Here is an 18,845-nt window from a genome sequence, read left to right as displayed (position 1 = left end):
CCGTTCCGCCCTTAGCTAATGGTGTGGACATTCTTTCCCCGACCGGATTTCTCGCCTGTTAAAAACATTCACTAGCACGGTCTACCCCTCCCACCTCAGCCGAGTTAATGACCCCTAAACGTAACGCAGTCATGTTGTTTTTCGTTTTTCGCATTTCCACGTTTCCGGCATAGCGATAGTATATAATTTAGATTCCATGCTCTTCTTGTAGAGAATTGTCTAAACAGGTCGGTTTAATTTATTTGCTACTAGCGGTCCGCCCCGGCTTCGCCCGTGGTACATGTTTACGTTTTCTCTACATAAGAACCATCCTCGTACTTCAAGGAATATAATAAAAAAAGAATTATCGAAATCAGTTCAGCCGTTCTCGAGTTATGCGCTTACCAACACATTTTGCGATTCATTTTTATATATATAAAGATTGTATCACGTATGTAGAACAGCCTAAAAATGTTCAATAAATAAGTATTAAGTACCCACAGTCGATAGGACCACCATTTAATGTCCATCTGTTTTTTGATGAAAAATAATGATCAGTAGGTCTACCATGAGTTTACGCACACGATACTCGCTAGCGATTGTAGTAAGCGGTTTGTATGAAATTTGGTACAGCGCCCCCTAGTGTGCCGTATTAGAACTAAAAAGCCTACCATGAGGTGCATTATAGTATACTACAGTAGATAACGTATAGTAAACTATACTACACTCGCTGTAGTAACCATACAATTTTTGCACCATGAGTTCTAATTTTGACATATGTCATAGTTTATAACTATTCGATGATAGATACGTCATTCACGGAAAATAATCTCGTGAACTATTCACGTTTACTATTGTAGTTACGTCAGACGATTTAACTATGTCAACTCATGGTAGGGGTACTGGTAAGTTTAACGTACATTTACGGGAACGTTCTACAGTTATCTTTTTGTTGCTTCAATCCAAGAATACTCTTGCGAAAACGCTAAAGCGTAAAACAAAACAAGTCTGTCGAAACAGGCCGTGTTTATTAAACTGGCTCGTCGTCGTAGTGATCAATTTAAATGGAGCGTTGCCGCCGGCCTGCCAGCGCGCCGCCGCACAGTGGATCCAAATTCAAGTTTCATGGACCTAGGATTCAATATCGGTCTATCGCGCTGATTTTTTTTTTCAAGACAGATTTTTGAACACCGATCAACTTTTTCTAATGGTAAAAATCCCCTAGGCGTATAGTTTTTGAGAAAAAAAATTGTTGAGTTTTTTTTGTATGGAGAAAAATCTTTATTATTTTTTTTCTCGCGTTGCTTTAAATTGCGAATGCTTAGATTCATATATTAAGTAAGTCCGGATGATATAGTATCCAGAAAAAAATAAAATATCTGCATCGACTTGCAACCCCGCGCAGGAATGATCGATAAAAATTTCAATTTTCCTATGCTCTTTTCTCTTGTATTACCTGCGTTTTGTTGCTCAATACTTGCTTATTCGTACCCCTTTATGACATTAATGAATATTGAGAACATTTCAGCCCACTAAATACGTTAAGTTATATTTTTATATCTTAAAAATTTTCAAAAACGGGCAATTATAAAATAAGTCACAGTACAACGTAACCCGTGCCTAGAAACCAATTAAGTAACGACAACAACCTATCTGGAATGCGGTGTTAGTCACAGTTAGTTCCGAGTATATTTAAACAACCTCGTTAGTGCCCAATCGTTAACGAGGTCCAAGTACATAAACAACCTCGTTAGCTTTAACGAGGTTGTTTATATACTCGGTCGCATTTAATCCTGCATGCCCTTACTACCTAGTACTTTTAATTGATATAAATAAGCCGCACATTACAACGCACTATACAATGGCTGGCTTGAGTACTAATTTGGATATGTTCCTGATTATGAGGAAATTTGGTGATTTGAAGAATTTCAACCATTTGTTTGAAGTTATCATCTCAAAAATCCCATATGAACTGTCTGAAGAAGATCGCAGTAAACACATAGATTTTTCTCGTAGAGTTATACACATTATAATGAAAAAATGGTCTGAGTCAAGCCGATCTCTGAAGACGTTTCTGACTCGGGAAAACAATAAAAGGTGGTTGGAATCTGACATCCAGTGGCCTACTTGTGATTCGGTGGACTTGAATGTTTTGTTTGATGATTGTGCGGATGTAGATGAAGAAACTCAGACCAACTTTTCTTCTTCTATAGTTGAATCAGTTCCAACAACGTCCACTGCTGAAGCAAGTACATCCACTGAAAAGATATCTAGAGTTCCATTCCAAGATTTGAGCAATAAACAAAAAAAACGACGATCCGACTCTACTATGAGTGAAAAAAATGAAGAGGAACTTTTTTATTGCTTTACTGAAAAATTAAAAGCTAACGGCAAAGCAGCTTTTGCGAAAATTTTAGAGCATTTGGAAAAATACCCTGATACTATACCAAGTGTATCAGAATTTTTGTTTATTAAAAAGAAGCAAGACATTCCAGAAGACAAATCCTTGGCTGTTTTAACATCTCTTAATCTTTCCAAGTATATAAACAACCTCGTTAAAGCTAACGAGGTTGTTTATGTACTTGGACCTCGTTAACGATTGGGCACTAACGAGGTTGTTTATATACTCGGAACTAACTGGGACTAACACCGCATTCCAGATAGGTTGTTGTCGTTACCTAATTGGTTTCTAGGCACGGGTTACGTTGTACTGTGACTTATTTTATAATTGCCTGTTTTTGAAAATTTTTAAGATAAAAAAATATAACTTAACGTATTTAGTGGGCTGAAATGTTCTCAATATTCATTAATGTCATAAAGGGGTACGAATAAGCAAGTATTGAGCAACAAAACGCAGGTAATACAAGAGAAAAGAGCATAGGAAAATTGAAATTTTTATCGATCATTCCTGCGCGGGGTTGCAAGTCGATGCAGATATTTTATTTTTTTCTGGATACTATATCATCCGGACTTACTTAATATATGAATCTAAGCATTCGCAATTTAAAGCAACGCGAGAAAAAAAATAATAAAGATTTTTCTCCATACAAAAAAAACTCAACAATTTTTTTTCTCAAAAACTATACGCCTAGGGGATTTTTACCATTAGAAAAAGTTGATCGGTGTTCAAAAATCTGTCTTGAAAAAAAAAATCAGCGCGATAGACCGATATTGAATCCTAGGTCCATGAAACTTGAATTTGGATCCACTGTGCGCCGTGACGCCGTCGTTTGTTTCAACTAGGACGCTCTTGTTAACGCCATTGTCGCACGTCCACCATTATATTGACAGACAAATAGAGACGGCACCAGACAATGGGCCGTTTCGACCTCAGAAAATTTGGTCGGCTTTCGCATCGCAGGATACGAAAGCGTGCGTAGGCGAAAATGTCATAGGGTAAGCTTGATTTGATGTTGCGGATGAACGGTACTCGGTGTTAGTCATCTCAGCTGTTATTCTGTTTTGTAGGCTTAAGTAACTACTTCTGCACTTAATGATACTTAAGATAATTGAAATTCTATGACTATTTTGAAAATCGGTATTGGTAGAAGATTATTATAAGTGGTCTCTTTATTTCTTAACCAGCACTCTAGCTCATAGGCAATAAATATCAGCGATGTGACGGACACAGCGTAGCCACTAACTTGTGGTAGATTCTGGTAGCCACCGCAACGGGTTGTGTAGGTTGTTCCGTGGTTACATCTAGATATCCTATACTACCGTGCGGCGTATGGGCTATGGCAAGCGTGTGCCGCCTCGTGAACCTGCCAAGTCAACACCTTATGGTACAAATTAAGCCCATTTAGAGTGTGATGGCACCCGTCACTTGTTAGGGATTGCCTCTCAAGTGCTGCAGGGACGTAGAGTAGATGTATGTTTCTGATACATCATACATGTGCTTCTGTTAACGTTTTTCAGTGACAATAAGCGAATACCCTTATATCCTCAAAGAAAAAGAATTCATTTCAAAAACCACAATTCTGTATTTGGTACTCATGCCATTATCGAAATTAACTAGGTTGTCTAGTTGTCTCACAATTCACAAAAAAAGGAATTTTCCTATATAAATGATAATTTTTACGGTAGGTAAGTATAAATTATATTCTTATTGGTAAAACTATGATAGATAACCCAATTACCTAGATTGTTTTTTTTTTTTATAAAATGAACTCAATTTATTACTAGTTTCGGCTATTTCTTTTAGTTATAAATATTTACCTCTATATACATTTTGTTATTTCAGAGGAGACTCGGTATCATAACATATATAACATCATCGGTTTCATAAACAGAATCACATTAGATTGAATTACGTTAACGATACGACATGAATTAGACATGGAGTAAGTTTAAATCACCCGCAAGCGAATAAATGTCTAACGATAGAGTCATACTATTAAATAATGAGTCGCTCGACTTAGTTTAGTAGGAGTTGTATGTCATAGCTTAGGTTCGGTTATTAAATTAGGAATTACTAGGTCATGATTGTTTATGGTCTCGAGTTGTGTATGACGTGAGATAAATTAAATTTTAAATAATATAAACTTGTTTTGCATCGTGTTTATTAGTAATAACTAGCCTACAGTGTCCCTTTTTGTGTTCAATATATGACTATGACTAGTTAGTAACCTTTATTCTTGAATCTCTAGAATGAAATGTATCAGATTTATGAACTCTAGTCTTGTTTAATATAGCTCGTCATGTCTATAGTTAATTACAGCGTCCGTCGCATAGCATTATACAATGCACTAAATTATGAACTGATTAAGCCCGAGCTGAATCGATTATAGTCACTAATGAGTACAGGCTCGCGCGGAATGCGCCAGCCCACGTCACCTACATGGATATTGGATGTACATTGTATTTGTACATAGAAGCGTCGGCTGCGTGTCGTCGCGTGGTACCGCATTCTGTGTCGCACATGTGACATGCAAGTGATGCGTTTACCAATAATTATGCGAGCTTGCCTGCTGATGATGTAGATTGTAGGTACATTAAGTGCATAACGTAAACCAAACATTACTTGTAGATGCTTAGGGTAACAGGATTTGGGCATAATGATGTTTAGAATAAACAAAAAACACATAAATAAAACATACATGTTATGTTAGAGCGTCAAAAAAGCAAACAAAAATAGGTTATTTGTCTGGAGCAAATGCACTTTCATGTGACTGATTCAAACCGACCACTATTGTCACACATTGTTTTGAATGCAGACTAGCATTGGATTAAGTGAGTCAGTCAAAATTGAGGAAATTGCAACCGTTTCACCTGTTGCGGTCGGGCACCGCCCACGGGCGAAATTGAGTTCCGTTTTCGGCTTGTCTCATAACAATGTAACGATACCTTTGCTTTTGCTTTCTTTGTTACAACGTAATGACTACCGTTGGTATACTTGTGTGGTCATTGTAAGCTTTACGTTGAATAAAAATAATTAATGCAGATAAATGATTAGAAGTTAGGTTCTTGAACGCTGTTTGATGCTCCTGTGTAATTTATAATTTAAACACTACTGTATGTACTAATTGTATAAATTTCTACTATTTATTATATGTAATCAATCATGTTCATTATGTTTGTCTTATGTTGGCGTATATCCCACACAGCTGCACTAAGCCTGCATGCGATTATTAAATAATGAATTCTTAACATTGGTTTTCGTGGTTTGGCCTAAACGTGGGTGGAAAGTAAAGACCTCGATACCGTTCGCATTGCGGTGACGGCGGCCGCCCTTGACAGAGCTGGTTGGCACGGCCGAGCGGGCCGTTCACGGGCCTTGGTGCAGTGGAATTGTGTTATACGTGCAGTTGTTTCATTAATCTTATTCAATGTTCGATTAAAGGGCATTCATTGTACACTGTATAGCTCGTGTAATAACTAATATTGTATACTCGTACTCCCGGGGTAGTGTCGTGAACTTTAACAATGATTGAGATTTGAGATGAGAGTGAAATGTACAGAAGGAAGAATGCAAGGCAGTGTATTCGTGGGTAATAACTTTTATGTAGAGATATACTTAGAGTAGTTAAAACAACACTGAAAATGTATGCCTATAGTAGGTATAGTATATCTTTATCAATTGGAACTTATCTGATAAGATAAATTACACTGTTTTTAAAATAGCATTGTGCGTTCATCGAATTGTATGGGATACATGAACAATGTTCGTTATAGTCGTAAAATTAGCATAGCAGTAAAATTCGCAAAAGAACACAGCAATCCGTTTTGTAGCGATCTAATTTGGATAAGTTTATTTATGCATTTATTTTCACAATAGAATCTCTATTACATTGTTATTTTCCGTCTGAGGCCCGTCGTGTTTTATTTTCACGAGAAGGCGAATCGGCCGACTGTCCCCGTTGCGGTGTCTCCGCTCATTAATAGTTGTAAACAATAGACCTATTATTATATAGGTGGGCACATGTTACACAACTTGTTATCTATGATTCACCGGCGCCCCGCTGTCTACTCGATGTCTGATCGTTCCGGCACAATTTTAATGCCTTGATAATGTCCCAATGACGAGATAAAAGAGCCCACCGCCGCTTTTATGTGGCAAACATAAAATCGCTCGCGCATAACTCCGAAGGGCTCACATTCTAAAACATTGCAATTAGCAAACCCGCCCATCGATGCAATGATTTATGGGCGTTCTCACGTAACACTAACATAACTACTACAACCAAATCGACCCACATAAAAGCTGCAATACCACTTTCGACGTCTCAAATCAGTGCCGTTCGTATCTCGGCCTCGGTCAATGTGTTGCGCGTATGCCGTATGCACATATACGGTCGCGATAAAGTGCAGCGAGAATTCGCAGGCCGACGGTGTATGCGGCTCACGTGTGAGATGAAAACGAAAGTGATCCGGTGCGTCTCTCCCTCGATTGATGCACCCGGCTTAGGCGAGCATCGTTAACTGTATTATTCAAATCGTGCAGGCCGTGTGCTTCGGATCGATCACACGCCGACACATTTCGCCGCTTGCACTCTCTACAATTTAATTCAAATGCCTCCCTCGACGTTTTGCATCACACTAACGCACTCGGCACGCAGAATGCACCCCACTCGAGTTGTAAACGTATCGAGGTTGTATTTGATGTTTTCGCGAAAGGGATTGTATGTCCTTATGTTATTTATAAATTGTGTTAAGGATTGTTTTCCGTTGCGTGTAAAACTGTCGTGACTGCCTGATCGTTCCTTCCTATAATAATTATATTTAGTGTTTTCATGATTTACTTATAATATTAAGTATTTGACAAATAAGATCACATTGTAAAATGTTTATGCCACATTTGTAAAATACAGATTTTTGAATTCTTCCAATCATCATTGAATTTTGTTTTATACACTCATCTGATGTACTGTTTTTATACACTGTTGTACAAAGATTAACCTTATACCGTGCACATTCCAGGTACGCAGAACGTCCCCATGCCGCCGCGGCCGTCATCATCGCTCTCGGACGGCGGCGGGCCGACGGTGCGCGCGGGCGCGCCGGCCGGCCCGCCGAGCGGCGCGCCGCCGCCGGGCGCGATGCTGCCGCAGCCCTACCCGCACTACAAGCCGGCGCCCTACCCGCCGCAGCCCTACGGCTACCCGCCGCCGCGCAACCACCCCTACCCGTACGGCTACCGGCCCACGCCGCCGCCGCACCCCTCGCAGCACTATCCGCCGCTCAAGGTGAACACCGCTGCCTGTATACTACTTAGAATTAAATGCACACTAACCATTCCAAATTACATAAATGATAAAATGCTCCTTATTAATGTAGAGATACATCAATCTTTTTATGATGTAGGTAAGATCATTTCATCTACTTAATAAAAATATCTAACATTAATTTGATTTGTTTGAATTTGCCAAACATTACATACCTACTAAAATAAGGTACTAAAAAGTAGTAAGTAGTAGTACATTTTAAACAATATAGCAAACACATTTTAATTATATTTGTTACATATTTTTCCTGGTATTAACATACACGTACACGTTTATTAATTGTCACGTATTGTATGTGTATCAGGGTGGAGTAGGCAGGCACATGGGCCCGCCGGGCGAGGCGATGGGCCCGCCGACGGCGCCCGGCGAGCCGCACGACAACGGGCCGGCGCCGCCCGCCACCGCGCTCGTCACCACCGGGCCCGACGGCGCGCCGCTCGACGAGGGCAGCCAGCAGAGCACGCTCAGCAACGCCTCCGCCGGTATGCGCCGTACTACCTGTGTCACATGACACACGTGACACGACTCGCAACACAAGTCCACAACATCAAACGTCCCACAGAACACAGCTCGCTATACCTCTATACCACACCGGACATCCACAATAAACAGCACACGTCACAAAATATACATTACAGAACGCATTAGAACAATAAAAAAAGACGGGTTGCACTCCGGGAGTGCCGGCAGAAGTGAAAACTTGATTATTAACGTTGAGCATAATATTTTGGAATGGTATCCGTCTTACGCTTTTTCGATCAGGTCACGTGTCCTGACGCGAGTTTAAGATTTTATACCCATTACAGAAAAAGTGCTCAACGCCGCTAAAGAAGTTTTCACTTCAATAATGTATCCAATCTACACTTCAATATAAATATCTAATCAAATTCACAAAATTATATTATACACATGCACTTGCTTATCTAGTAATGCTATGCTTAAAGCATTACATACTAAGAATCGTAAATAGCACAGTAAGCAAATACTCAGAGAATGAATTTAGATCAATATCACAGCATTATCTTTGTATTAAAATCATGTGATATTTACATTTCCAGCATCAGGCGAGGAGCCCTGCGGCACGCCAAAAAGTTCCCGCAAAGAATACGGAGGCAGTGCGGCGCCTTCGCCCTCGCCGGGCGGCGGCTCGCACTCGTCCGCGCACGACGACTACGAGACTTCGCCCTCGCCCTGGCCGCGCCCGCCATCTAGTCCCGTGAGTAGTATACATACATACACACATGTAAACATACGTAAACATAACAGATATGTCACATACATATAGGTATAAACTAGATTTCCGCCCGCGGCTTCGCCCGCATTTTCAAAGGAAAACCCGCATAGTTCCCGTTCCCGTGGGATTTCCGGGATAAAACCTATCCTATGTGTTAATCCAAGTTACCCTCTATATGTGTGCTAAATTTCATTGTAATCGGTTCAGTAGTTTTTACGTGAAAGAGTAACAAACATCCATACATCCATACATCCGTACATCCATACATCCATACAAACTTTCGCCTTTATAATAGTATTAAGATATTAGATATATTTACACACACACTACATTTAGGGCCAATTTTTCAATCCATGGTTAAAACATATCCACCCAATAAAGTATTACACGATAATATTAAAATGTCACCTGTAAACTGTCAAAGACGGGCAAAGAATACATTTTTGAAATGGTAGTTTAATACGTTATTCGACGAATAAGTATCAACCAAGGATTGAAAAATCAGCCCTTAAAAATACGTAAACATAACAGATATGTCACATACATATAGGTATAAATATATTTACATACACACTACACAATACATGTAAACAGTGTTAAAAACAAGCATAGATATGTCACATGCATATAGGTGTAAATACTTACATACACAAATACATCTTTGTAAGAAGTATGTACGTATAGATACAGTCAAACTAATAGTATAACAAAAATTATGTTGTGTCGTAACCATTTCAAACACAAAGGTAAACAAAATTATCATATTGAATAAAACAGATGTATTGTACATTAATCAAAATATAAAAAATATAGTGTGCACATATAAGTTTCAATAACCAGCTAGCACTCATATAATTAAAGGCATAGTAACAAAACAACAATACTAATATGGCAACTCCATTAAATGACACATTACCATAGTATATAATCATAAACACACTAAATTACGCACCTATTTACTTGTATAATGTAAAGTGAAATAAGTAATTTTGTATAAACAAAATTAATTCTCATTACAAGTATGTAAATGGCATGGTGAATTTATAATATCACTAAAACTGCAAATCATGTTTAATATATTGCATTAATATCCATTTGAATAATTGGAAACTGTATATTGAATCGTAAAAATGGATATAAACCCAGTTATGGATTGTACGTAAAATATACAATGCAGTTAATGGATTATAAATAAGATTCTTGTTATGTCACATAAAAACTCAATAAAAATACCTTAAAAGGTTACTTTATTACACACAAACACACAGCTCTCCTTTACACCTATCTATTGTTGATTTTGTGACACATTTCGGGTCCACTTTCTGTATAATATTTGCAAAATTGTCACTATCAATATCTAATATGCACAAGTACATTAAAAAGTAAATAAAACCTTTGCTGTGTTGCATGAAATTGTAATTAATTGTTTCATAATCTTCAATCAACCCAAAAAGGTGGTAGTCAATATAAAAAACTGACTTTGTAGGAAATTAGAACAAATTTGTGTACATTTTTGTATTATCGAAAGGGTGAGCATTGCATTGTGTCGTGTATTTCAGGTGTTTAACAGTCACATAGCGCCGGAGTCCTACAGATCAAAGGTTTATATCAAGTTAAAGATCACTAAGCATGTGTAGAGCTCGGAGATATTGTATGAGTACCTCTATAGTTGACTGACTGTATCGAGGCGGCATACTGCATAGTTGCGTTGTGATGCGATCGGAATTGCTTTAGTGTGTGAATCTCTGAAGACGAAATAAAATTATACATTTATTGTAAGCGTATCATTTTCAATTTTTGGTTCAAAAAAGTAGGGTAGTTTAGATTAATTAAAAATATGGCTGGAGACATAAGGATACATATCCAAAAACTTAAAAGTATTCTTGTTGTATAGTTAAAAATACTGATATCCACCGTTTGTTGTAGTTCAATAAATATATTTACAACAATGTTCTCTAAGCGCACCTCTATGATCATCTTTTTATACCATTTTTTAGGCCATAATTCGAATCATTTGGTGGTTAAACTGATTGATTTAATTAGGTTCCCATTGAATTATTAGCTGAATTAAAATAAAAAAATGTTGTGTGGTTTTATGAAACCACGGTAAAAGTGAAACTGTTCGAACGGTTCCGAACACTGCTTTGTGCAGCGCATGTCGCGTGACGGTCGGCTGCCGAGTAGGTATCCGAGTAGGTATACCTACTCGGCAGCCGCGATACACGCGACATGCGCTACACAGACCAAAAAGTTTGAGACGATGTAATAAAAGTTTCACTTTAACACACTAAAGCAAAATTCGAACGAGTTACGACGATAAATTTTTAACAGCTTTCAAAAGATAGGTGTTATGTTAACGCATCCAACAGTGACCTAATGCATGGTTGTCTCAGCATATTTGCCATGCGACTATATCTAATGCGCCTCTCGAGAATGAGCTTCCAAATTTAGTATGCTTTCTGCTATATCTTTCTTTTTTTAATTGGTGTTGGCTCAAAAACTTTAAATACAGCTGATATATAACCGTAGTGCTGTGGTAGTTTTACTGATTTCAGTATCATGTTGGTATTTTGTAAATTGTAAATTATTTTCGACATTAATATAATTCAAACATGATTTATTTAATATTTGAGTGTGACTCACCGAAGGAACATTTTTTGACAAGCAATCATTTTATGCTTAGCAGAGTTATACAGCTAGAAAGATTTTTTTAAGCTATACTTAAATTCGCTTCAAAGTTATTTTATTATTATTTACAAATTGTTTTATTAGCATGCATCATAAAGCAAACATTGGCCGTCCAAAATATGTATTGTTATTGAAATTTTGATTTCATGTTATTTGTAGTTAGTGGTAAAGTTTTTTCTTACTTTAAATGAACTTGTCTAAACTAAACACTTTTAAACAAACTAGTAATATAATTAACATTTTTGTCGGTTCGGTTGTATCGGAAACACAGTACACTAAAACTTGACAAACTTAATCAGACCATTTAAAGCGTCTGCAAACACGATACATGTTCTGGTCGGTCGTGCGCTTGTATCAGTAAACGGGTGTATGATGGTGTGTGTTGCGCCAGAAGTCGGACTCGCTGGGCAAGCTGTACGAGATGGACGACGCGCCGGAGCGCCGCAGTTGGGTGGAGCGGCTGTTGGCGTTTATGGAGGAGCGGCGCACGCCCATAGCGGCCTGCCCGACGATATCCAAGCAGCCGCTGGATCTATACCGCCTGTATCTGCTCGTGCGCGACCGCGGCGGCTTCGTCGAGGTGAGTGTGACGGTCTGGTGGACCAGACGGTCTGAGAGGGAGATGGTATATTGCGACTGACCGCTGACGGCTTGATGGTCTAATGTTACTAAATTACTACTACAGCTAACTTTGCGGCAGCTGCATTACAGTATTATTGTTGCAGTCATGCTACGGCACGCCGTTGTGTCTGTTAGGTTCAGACAGGTTTTTTTTTCTTTACTGATCGATTTTCTGTAGTCTGTAGTAGATGAGATATTAATTTGTTCGAATCCAGGACCTTTTGGTTAATCTAAATAATACAAACATAACATTGATGAAAGTGAATTAGCAAACATAACATTTTATAAATCGGTTAAATAATCATAAGAATAACATTTCCTAATTATTTAGCTAAAACCTTTGTTTTTTCTTACGAGAGTTTACTTAAATCTCATTAGCTCAGGTTTAACGACCACATTGCCGCTTTTATGTTCACATATAATTGAATTAATGGACTCTTCGGAAAGGTTACATAGACCCTAAATAAAGTTCAAAATACGTTAGTTCTATTCATTCCTGCAACAATGCAACTAAAACTGTATTAGAGGTAGCTACGTTACTGCGTGTGCCGTCAGCTTTATGAGAATAGTTGCAATAAAGTGTCGAGGCTTTAACGATGCTTAATAAATTCTTATCATTAGTACAGTTCAGTACATTGAATGGCACACGGTGTATTTTCGTCAGTATGTTGTTGGAATCCATTCGCAGCACACGTGCTGTAGCTAATACTAAAGTAAAAATAAATGTTCTGTCATCGCTACGTTTGCAAGGATGGTGAGATTTCCACTCGTTAACACGCGAAGTTATTGCCTCGTGCGCTTACTTAAAATCGATACTTTATACGCGCGCTTTGTTTTTATGTTTGCAGATAATAAGCAGTGTTGGGATTTTACACTTTTGAATGTATACTTTCTATCTCGTTCTTTATTTTTCACTATATATTTTCTATTCTTATAAGTAACATTAGTTCTGTTATTGATGAGCTAATTTTTCAATACCATTTCAACTTCAAATAGGTTATATTTATTTTCAATTTAAAAATGTATATGTATGGTAATTTTCCCATTTTTTTACCACAAAACGTGCCATAAGTGCTTACACGATAATTTTAAACAAGTTTTTAATCATCATTCAACCGTATTCCAGGTGACGAAAAACAAAACGTGGAAAGACATTGCCGGTCTGCTAGGCATCGGCGCATCATCGTCCGCCGCGTACACGCTGCGCAAGCACTACACTAAGAATCTACTCGCGTACGAGTGTCACTTTGACCGCGGCGGTATCGATCCGCAGCCGATTATCAATCAAGTGGAAGCGTCGACTAAAAAGAAAAGCGGGAAAAACAATAGTGCGGCTAGTCCCGGTGAGTGTGGGGATAGATATGTATTGTACTGGGAGTTTTAGTTAGGATGCTTAACATGAGATCTTGTTATTTGTTAAAAAATACTCCAAAATGGTAAAGTGTGTGTAATTCGTTGTGTAGTAATACTATCAGTTTACTACTATTTTATATGTTAAAAAAAATTTTTAGGGCCATTTACACCGCTTTAACGGATATAATCACTGATACACGATTCAAAATCCTTTTTTTCATACATAATTTGTCATTTTTATTGACATCTAAGCGAAAGGGGTGTTCAAAAGTTGCGAAGCTATCTTTTCCCCTTATTTTCATCGAAACATGTTTACTAACGTAATATTTTTCTCGTTCCGCAGCGGCGGGCGGGTCGAATAACTCGGAGCAGTTCGCCGGCGGGCCGGGTGCCGCGGGCGGCGCGCCGATGGACGGCTACCCCGCGCACTACGCGCCCTACCCGCCGCAGCCCGCGCAGCAAGGTGCGTACACACGCGTACACGTACATGTATACAAGCATAAACACGTACGTGTATACACACGTAGTATCTACACGAGCACATAGGGACACACACGCACCTGTACACGCAGGCACACACGTATATACGTAAATGAACACACGTGCACTTACCTACACATGGACCCACGGCAACGAATACGTTGTACAACAAATACCTAATACTACCACTTAAATAAATACTTAATAAATATATATAAATACCTAATACTACTATATATATAAATATATATAAATACCTAATACTACCACTTAAGTAAATAATTTGGAAAATCCAAAAGTGCACGCCTCATAATTTTTTTTTTATAAATATTTATTAATTACTAGCGGTCCGCCCCGGCTTCGCCCGTGGTACATAATATTTACGTTTTCTCCATACATGGTACATAAGAACCATCCTCGTACTTCAAGGAATATAATAAAAAAAGAATTATCGAAATCGGTTCAGCCGTTCTCGAGTTATGCGCTTACCAACACATTTTGCGATTCATTTTTATATATAAGATTATTTTTGTTTATTTAATAACAATTAAACCACATCGAGTCAGACCCTGAAAAATGAAAGGGTTCTATTCCTGAGCATACTCAAGCGTAAGAGAAAAAAAAAGACTCGATTAGTAAAGTATTTCGGTCGCTATCGTGTTAACAAGAAAAAGGATCCGCACATACAGACACACGGACGTCCAAGACAGAACTTTTTTAAACTGTTTTTTAACTAGTTTAAATAACAAAAATGACATCAAAAATATCATGAACGTTAAAAATAGTGTTTTTTCTTAATATGTGTGTGTATGTATTATCTTACAAGTGCAATGTATGATACATAAAGACATTTTAAGTTTGAAAAATCAGATGTTTTGCGCGAAGTGACAGTAGTACACACCTCAACGCTTCGCTTATGAGGCGTGCAAAATACCTAAACTAATCCCTACATTGGCATGTATTTACAATAAAAACTTGCGCGGATATAACATTATCACATTATTTAACACAAGAATATTTATAATGTCTGTATAGATAATGTATGTGAAAGACACACACTCACGTTTAATTTGAGGGAGTATGGAAATATTTGAAAATAGACACTGTTACACGACTTGTAAACAATATTGTAAATACAACACATACACACTAGCACAAAATAGACCTGCTGTAAAATACGCTCCTATAGAAGCTACTTTAAAACACACAATATGACATACCGCTTGTTATTATTATTTAGCTTGTAAGATTAACATACATTTAAAATACAATAGTAAACAAATGATGTAATACATTTTTCCTTTAAATTTTCTCGTGTTATATTGTTATGAAAAGTATACATCATTTGAATGATTTTCATTTAGATTAATATTGCTTATACTAACCTTTAACAATTGCACTAGGATATTTACACAATGATATTCAGTCAATTTTTAAAATAGATGCCGATTTTTTACAAACTGTCAATAATGGTGATCGTCACTGGCTACGAATTAAAATCTGCAAGATTAGCACATTAATAATTATGTCGATACACAAACGGTTTTTTTAATACAATTCCAAAGAACAATTTGTATATTTATTACACGCATTCCATTCAAATTATGCACAAAGTTTCATTTTGCATTTTTCAAAGTTCAAAATATAATGTCTGTCATAACTTCATCTACACAATAGTTTTTCTTTTCCATAAATCTACTCAGGATATATTGAGTTGTCTGTGTATCGACATAACCTGTAAATAGTCGGTGTACACACTACGTGTACGCGCGAGTTAGACGAGCGTAGTGGCTAGTGGCTAGCGTGTAGCGAGCGACACGTCACGCGCCACACGCCTATCCGGTATCTACCGTTATCGGTACCTGTATCGTTACCGATACCGCATTATTGAAGTAAGGAGAATATTTTGGTATCTTTGAATCTTGTCAAAGAAGTTTCACTTTGTACTTCACACGATATTTTTTCGGTATTGGTATCGGTATCGGTATCGGTACGGGTGCCGGTTGGTATAGAGTGGTGGTTGTGTGTAGGCGGCGGGGCGGGCGGCGACAACCTCGCCGCCTCCAACCCGTTCGACGAGCCGCCCGGCCCGCGGAGACCGCCAGGTACTAGCACGTAGCCGACACACACGCGCACACACACATCACGCGTTCAATGAGAGGGGGGTTGTTTTAACCCGAGAGCCAAAAAAAAAGTTAAAAAATTAAATATGTCTCTGCCTTAAAACGAAACATTTGGTCGTTATTTGATAATCGCTAAATGACTTGCCATTATACTTTTTTTTATTAAATTTTGTGGATTAAGTGTGGCCTAAAACAACCCACCCTCAAATGATACCATTATCTTTAAATGAACATATATGTAAATGAGCACGAATAATATCGCACTCAATTATTGATTGTCCTGTTAAAAAGCTCAAAAGGAGTTCACTATATTTCTTTTCTGAGTATAAGTTTGTATATAATAAATTCTGTTTCATTTAGGGCCGATTTTTCAACGCTTGGAAACTTATCCGTCCAATAAAGTATTACACGATTATATTAAAATGTCACGAAAACTGTCAAATACGGGCAATTAGAATACGTTCTAAAAATGGTAGTTTTATACATTATTCGATGAATAAGTTTTAACCAAGGATTGAAAAATCAGTCCTTAAAATGCATTCCATGATTGGGGCGATTGGATTTCACAAATTCATAATCACTAACATTTTTCATTAATTGATAACGTTCATTGATTCTACATTCGTTTTTTGGGTTGGTATAACACGCAATCGTAACTGTGGGATTTTGAAATGTACATAATATGCTGGGTTTGGTCCTAATAATCATATTAAAATAGAAATTGAACAATAAAAGATAGTATTTATTTCTTGAAGAGCTTTCTGTATGTATTCACAGTAAACATCTGAATAGTTAAAAAAATATAAGATGATCAAATTTTGTTTTTACACAAACTACGAAATACATGCCTTTTTTATTTTCGTTGCTTTTAGCGTGTAGTTTAATTGTTAAATTTAATTTATGCTTATATTTTGTTTTGTTTGCGAGTTATTTTCACACGTTTGAGTATATTATGTAGTTTTGGTCTAAGTGTTGTTATTATCTTTTGTACACGGTTATAAAAATTATATTTATTGTTTTACAGGTTACCAGCAAGGTTACGGATATGAATATGGATCTCCATACCCCTCAAATAGGCCTGTTTACCCACCTTATGGACCCGAAGGCGATAGGTATGTTGCTTTATATTATTTTTTATGTCTATATAATTGATGCAATACGTTTTTTATAGGAATTATATTAACTACTTCTGAGAAGATGTTTTTAATGTTGTTGAATAGACAGAAGTCAGTCTTACAAATAAACTCATTTTTTTCTTACAAACCTAGAATTAGTATTGTATAGAACCTATTAGGGGTTTCTGTTTAATAAACGTTAAAGTACATATAATGTAGTCTGTAGGTAAATGTATGAAGCCTCAAGTCGAAGGCTCAGTTTGTACGACGTGTATTACTATGTATGTTAAATTCGTATGTATGTAAACGTGTGGTTGTTTGTCGCAGGGGCTACGGGTCGAACGAGTACCGGTACGGCGGGTACGGCGGCGGGTACCGCGCGGGCGCGCCGGCGGCGGGCGGCGCGGCGGGCGCGGGCCCGGGCCCCGGCGCGCCGCCCGCGCAGCCCTACCCGGACTACTACCGCGCGCCGCACCCGCACGCGCACCCGCACCCGCCGCACTCGCCGCACGCACCGCACGCGCCGCACCCGCCGCACCCCCCGCATCCGCCGCACCCGCCGCACCCGCCCCAGCAGCCGCATGAGGTATGTACACCTTTACATCAGTACATACGTACACGTACAAACATACACGTACACGTACATACACACGAGCGTTTACGGCGTTACGCAGAATAGTCCAAACGCAGAATACATACTATACCAAATATAATATAGTTACACACTCATATACGTACACATACATGTACGAATAATATACCAATTATAAAGACATCACAAATGACACTTTTTATCTGATCCAAAGTGGAAAAAAATGTACATTAAATATGCAATTGCTATATATTTTTAAAATAAACTTAAAGTTTATGCCTCAAACATAATTTAATTTAGATTCAAACACGTCTATAACAGCGGCACTTTTCTGTCACACACACACATAGTTTTATTATACAATACAAACAAAAAATATATTTAAATTGTGTCAAGAGAACGGCATGTGTAGTTTAAGATTATTATTAGGTAATAGAAGTTGATAAAAAATATTTTTAGAACTGTAAGATTTTTGTTCTTGTTATAAAATTATTTAAACCCATTGTTTAGTGTTATGCTTATGATTGCTGCAAGTTATTAGTTATTTTGTTATGTCCAAAAGTTTCCCTTGGATGCATTTGCATGAATGCAGTAATTGATGTATTGTTTAGTATGTGTTATTTTATTGAAAATATTTCCCATACATCCCGCTCATAAGATATCTCCATTTATATATTTTAAACGTTTTCCTTGAATATGAATCTATTTTATATATAAGCCATATAGAAATAAGTTTGTTTTATCTCTTTGCGTGTGAGGTTTGCGTGTTTGGGAGGTCATATGCAGAATCAAATATGTATACACTGCATGTTGATTGTCAGTGTTGATTTTATTTATATTTTAATCGAGATGTCCTGTAAAACTTGAATAGGAATCATAGATTATTATCCAAGACGTAGTATGTTATGAAAATGTAAGTTGAAAGTGGCGTGTGAA

At 37.6% G+C, this 18,845-nt stretch overlaps 1 protein-coding gene across 5 annotated transcripts in view; it reads left to right on the top strand.

The window, feature by feature from the left end:
• Positions 1–18,845, top strand: part of osa (trithorax group protein osa) — a 97,673-nt gene that overhangs the window by 73,135 nt on the left and 5,693 nt on the right. For 2 of the 5 annotated variants that reach the window (XM_090113672.1, XM_090113668.1), the window contains exons 6-15: positions 7,399–7,664; positions 8,008–8,185; positions 8,762–8,919; positions 10,497–10,538; positions 12,017–12,205; positions 13,373–13,589; positions 13,943–14,062; positions 16,110–16,184; positions 17,227–17,314; positions 17,645–17,903. In XM_090113672.1, coding sequence (XP_089969798.1) covers positions 7,399–7,664; positions 8,008–8,185; positions 8,762–8,919; positions 10,497–10,538; positions 12,017–12,205; positions 13,373–13,589; positions 13,943–14,062; positions 16,110–16,184; positions 17,227–17,314; positions 17,645–17,903 — 1,592 coding nt within the window. The remainder of the gene's footprint in view (positions 1–7,398; positions 7,665–8,007; positions 8,186–8,761; positions 8,920–10,496; positions 10,539–12,016; positions 12,206–13,372; positions 13,590–13,942; positions 14,063–16,109; positions 16,185–17,226; positions 17,315–17,644; positions 17,904–18,845) is intronic. The other 3 variants (XM_090113669.1, XM_090113671.1, XM_090113670.1) reach the window with 3 other exon arrangements.

Source organism: Colias eurytheme, chromosome 20, assembly GCF_061535395.1.
Source record: "Colias eurytheme isolate Ceu_HAF_F1 chromosome 20, ilColEury1 Martin Lab GWU primary, whole genome shotgun sequence".
Lineage (NCBI taxonomy): Eukaryota > Metazoa > Arthropoda > Insecta > Lepidoptera > Pieridae > Colias > Colias eurytheme.
The sequence above is the reverse complement of the archived record's forward strand: the minus strand, read 5'-3'. Positions and strand labels throughout refer to the sequence as shown.